At 30.9% G+C, this 5,008-nt stretch overlaps 1 protein-coding gene across 1 annotated transcript; it reads left to right on the top strand.

Annotated features, from left to right (window-relative positions):
- The first annotated feature begins 1,372 nt into the window (after nt 1-1,372).
- Nucleotides 1,373-2,119, top strand: LOC108779996 (uncharacterized). Its single transcript, XM_018547568.1, has 2 exons — nt 1,373-1,459; nt 1,514-2,119. The coding sequence occupies exons 1-2, from the start codon at nt 1,373-1,375 to the stop codon at nt 2,117-2,119; spliced, it is 693 nt and encodes a 230-aa protein (XP_018403070.1).
- The last annotated feature ends 2,889 nt before the right edge of the window (nt 2,120-5,008 follow it).

The following is a 5,008-nucleotide window of genomic DNA, read 5'->3' as shown; positions in this document are numbered from 1 at the left end:
ATCCCTATCCATGTAATCATTAGGTATGAAATGTGCACTGCAAATAACATCGGTTTTAATGGGTTCAAAATCTGCTTGCCCAATAGCTTCCATCCATTTTTTTAAGTGATCTTCTCTATCAAAAGGAAATCTGAAATAATTATAATTTGCAGCTAAAACATAACCTTAAAGAAAACGTTTAATAATTAAGTACATGTGACTTACTTAAACAAATGATACCCATGGGTACGAGTATTTCCGCAATGTCGTATTGCACACTTGTTTCGCATTTTTTCTTCACTAAGCAACAGTACAAAATAAAAATAAGTAATGTCCAATATTAAATTGATTAAGGTACCTATCATGGATTCCGATCGGAATCATTCAATTTTCTCTAGAAAAACACAATAAAAATCTAGAGAATAATTGAATAATTTTAATCGGAATCGGAATAATTCCATAATACGTACCCATAATTCCACATACGTACATAACATAATTCCATAGTACGTACGAATAATTCCATAATAACAATATTTCTAATAAAACCTATGTAAATTTATTCTTGCTACTATATTCGCCATTTAATCAACTTCAAGATGACAGCAACCGGATATCCGGCCCTTTTCAACGTTCAGCCGAAGTTAGCGATCTAGTTCTAGTATAGACATCTGTGTGTGGAAGTATTAGATATATGTGGAACCTTCCTATAAAAAGAGGTTGATATCCGAGATGGTTATATTAAAAAACAGACACATGGCATAAATAAACAAAACGATACGGAGTCATTGCCCGATATGTACACAAATATGATACAGTCCTTCTCTACCTCTTAGACTGTTCTCAGTTGGTTTTTGCCTCTTATTAAGAATGTATTTCTTCATTGCGTTTCTCGACAGTAACGTAATTAAGTCGATAAAGCTGTAATTTGGATTGTATCTGAACTGTTATAACAATTTACCATTGACAATATTGCATATTTCAAAATATGGATTTTTACATCAATGACATTAATTATTACATAATTTTTAATAAGGTAACTATCGCTTAACACTTGTTTAACATACTATTTAAGATTCTGATGTGACAAATTATATAAATTTTTATTAGATTGATTTTATTGTATTGGATTGACTTTTGCAAAATGGACTACAATTTCAATATGCGAACAATATCCTGACATGATTATCGACACAGAAATTTTAAAATTTATTTATTTTTGTTACATTGAAGATGACCCGATCGGAGTCGAAACGTCTGTATTAAAGTTTAAATATTATATTATACTTAATTTGATATATTTGTCTTGTGTTTTGTATTTGGCTCAGTGCCCTTATTATTATTCATATTGTTTTATTAATATACCTTTGAAATTGTTTTTGCAGGAAACACTATGATCAAAGTGCCGGATGTCCTGCAAATTCGACAATGTTTTGTGGAGCCTCAACTTGAAATATCAACTGAAAAATCATCTGAATTAGTTTGTTAAAATACAAATCTACTTTTGAGTGAGACTTCAACATATGATGAAAAGAAAACTACTGCGTTTTGGAAAGATGAGAACGCTGTAAAGACACTCATTTATCAGTGGAAACAACATCAACCTCTGTTTGAAAGTAGCTGCACTAGAAATGATGTTGTATGGGCAAAAATAAGTGAAGAGTTGAAAAAAACGAACAATGCTTGGCAATATACTACTAAAAACTGTGAAAATAAATTTAAGAACATAACTAAAGTGTACAAGCGTACAAAAGATCATAATAATCAAACAGGAGTTGAACCGAAAACCTGCAAATATTTTAAAGAATTGGAGGAAGTGATAGGAGAGAAACCTTGCCTAAAACCTATTGCTTTAGCTTCAAATTTGAAAAAAAGATCTCATTTAGCAGTAATTTCAAAGAATACATCTAGTACTGATACAACCAACGACACTGATAATGTAGAAAATAGTAGAGTCCCAATAAAAAAATTAAAAACACGTATGGAACGTGAATTAGAAGTATGGACAAAAATGGTGAGCGAAGAAAACCGGAAACGTGATGAAGCCAAAGAACGAAGGCACAAGGAGTTATTGGCACGTCAAGATAAAGCCCGAGAGACGTACGAACAGTTTATGACAAAACTCCTCGACAAACTGTGACTATATAAGCTAATTCTTTATGTAGATCACAGTACTATTATATAATAATAGCGCCTTTATATTCTTTTATGTACTTTTAAATATCTTTATATACATTTTTAAATACTTATTAGTTATTGTCACTTTGCAGAATATACTGTCTTTGTGCTTTTTAAATTAGTAGGAAAATTCTGTTATATATAGATTAGACAAACTTGCATAGTTGCATAAATATATGCGTAAGGAAATTTATTATCATAAATAAATGCATAAATGGATCAATCAATTTCTTTATGCATATGTTTATGTGATTATATAGATTCATTTGGATATACTTTTATTCATTGGCAATACTGAAAATCTAAAGCTTACGTCATTTATAGCATGAATTTCGTGCGCTCTGCATATTATGTGGCTTTTCTCCCTTGTAGAAAAGTACTACTGAGCACTAGGAGTATTTTGAGGCACTACTGTACTACAGCACTTCTCAGCACTACTGTACTACTACACCAGCGCAGTAGTGCTGTAGTAGTACAGCACTACTCAGCACTATTGTACTACTACAGCACTACTGCGCTGGTGTAGTAGTACAGTAGTGGTGAGTAGTGCTATAGTACAGTAGTGCCTCAAAATACTCCTAGTGCTCAGTAGTACTTTTCTACAAGGGCTCCGCATTTAAGAAGTATTAATTACTTCATCTAATGGTTTAAGAGCCTATATGATTAAAATATTTGTATCCATAGCACCTCATTGCAGTTTTATAACTCTAAAAGATTTCAATGTCGTATTTTTATTGTAACTCTAAAAGATTTTAATGTATTTCATTGTCTACTCATTACTGGAGTAGACAAATCAGACGTGATTTGACCATATCGTCCTCTGTTAATTCACTGGATGAACGAGCTATTAAATAAAAGAGATACCATGAATTTTCAGTACTGTCAATGAGATTGTCAACAGAAGACAATCTAGATATTAATATTGTGCAGTCTAGGTTTTACGCGTAACTCGGAACGCATCTCGTACCTATCTTAATTTTGCAATATTATATATACAATGCTTTTATTGCACAAATTATACGTGCACGAAGTTTATTAGTTTTTAAATTAGCATTTTATATTTATTGTAGACTGAAGAATATTTTTCTTTAATATTGTTGCAATTGAAAGTCTATGATACGTTATTTTTGTTTTTCTTATTATTTGAAAATGATTTCCATTATCTTCGTTTTTTTGCAACTTATTATAAAAGCTGTATTCCGAAATTCACTGCTAGTAATACAAATCTGTAATATGAAGCTTGTTCTTTTTAGCTGAATTTTTGCATCAGTTCATCTTTCTTCTTTTTCTGTCCAGGAGGAAAAAAGAAGAAAAAAGAACGAGCCTATAATGTAACGTACACTATAAATTTCGAGTAATGACAGTGCATCTCGGAACGCAGCCAAAGTGAAAATGTGATATTGAATTTTTATTCCTTCATAATACAATGTAATGGCTGTGATAGTGTTACAGATGTAAATGATAACTATTATCATTACAATTTCTAATTAGTTTAAGTTTCATTGTAAAATAAATAAAATACAATTAAAATTAATAAATCTGTGTTTGTCAATGAGATTGTCATTATTAGAAGTATTAAAATTAGAAGTATTAAAATAGAAGTATTAAAATTCTCTCTTTATTTGTTATATTATTTATAATATCAGAAGCAATTAGCGAATAATAGTAGCAAGATATTGTCGTTTCAGTATACCCTCAGGATCGTCTTGGAAGTTTACTGGCCGTCTAGTAAAATAAACATTATCATTGTCAATGTCATCGTATCCTTCGCTAATAAAGTCTTCGTAATCTCCCAACTTATTATCAAGGCAAATATTATGTAGTACACAGCACGCCAGAATGACAAAAGGAATCATATCACACGATTCATATCCAAGAATTTCAGGCGTCTCCATTTGCCTTTCAGTAATGAAAATGCTCTTTCGATAACCTGTCTCATACTGGCATGTGCTGTGTTAAACTGTTTCTGAGCCTATACAAACATATAAAGAACGAAAAAAAGAAGATGGCCTTGGTTAAAAGTGACTTTCCCTATAAAGTACATGCTTCCATCTCTAATTTGAATATATCTTACTTCTGTCAGTTGGCCGAAATTAATAAATGGTGGTATCAACCATGACAGACATGAATAAGATTTGTCTCCAATGATATAATCTTGATACATAAAAAAAGATGCTCTATTTGCATTAACTTCCTTCCATAAATCTGAATTTCGAAAAACACGCCAATCTCCTACTGATCCAGCAAATCCAGCAAAACAATCCAAGAATCGAAGTTCTGCATCGCACACTGCTTGCAATGTTATAGCATGTATATAAATTTACCTTTTTATAAAAGGTAGAAAATGCGTTAAGAATTCGTGCTTCTGACAAAAAACCGTTTAGGCCAGTTTCACCAACCCCAATTACTTAATCGGCTGTAGAATCAACTAATTATATTTGCTGTCTAATAGACCATGATGTAAACCAGAACCCATGTAACACTATCTTAACCAAGTTATAAATTTTCTACAATTCTACAATTGTATATAAACTTAACTTTTTTAATAAAATAAAATTGACATATCTCTCTCTAAGAAAGTAATGAAATATAAGGTAAGGTGTACATTATGTTAATACAAAAAGATAATAATTAATTTACATACAGACGACCATCGTTTTGATACCATTTTATTAAAACTATATTACTAAATTATATATATTTGACGATGGGGGTGGCGGTGGGATTTTTTAATTTAATTAACCAGTGATATTCTTATTAAATTCTACTAAATTAAATAGTAAAACCCATGTAGTTCTTAACTGATGACATGTATCATTTGTATAAAAACAATCGCGTGTTCTTTAAAAAT

This window comes from Cyphomyrmex costatus, unplaced genomic scaffold, assembly GCF_001594065.2.
Source record: "Cyphomyrmex costatus isolate MS0001 unplaced genomic scaffold, Ccosl1.0 scaffold66, whole genome shotgun sequence".
Lineage (NCBI taxonomy): Eukaryota > Metazoa > Arthropoda > Insecta > Hymenoptera > Formicidae > Cyphomyrmex > Cyphomyrmex costatus.
Note: the sequence above shows the minus strand (reverse complement) of the source record. Positions and strands in the feature narration are given on the sequence as shown.

What these genes read in the sequence shown, in the direction of transcription:
- LOC108779996 (XM_018547568.1), top strand. Translation starts at nt 1,373, where the DNA reads ATGATCAAAGTGCCGGATGTCCTGCAAATTCGACAATGTTTTGTGGAG. An exon ending in CTGAAAAATCATCTGAATTA is followed by an intron (nt 1,460 to 1,513) that starts GTTTGTTAAAAT and finishes TATGATGAAAAG; the next exon opens with AAAACTACTGCGTTTTGGAA.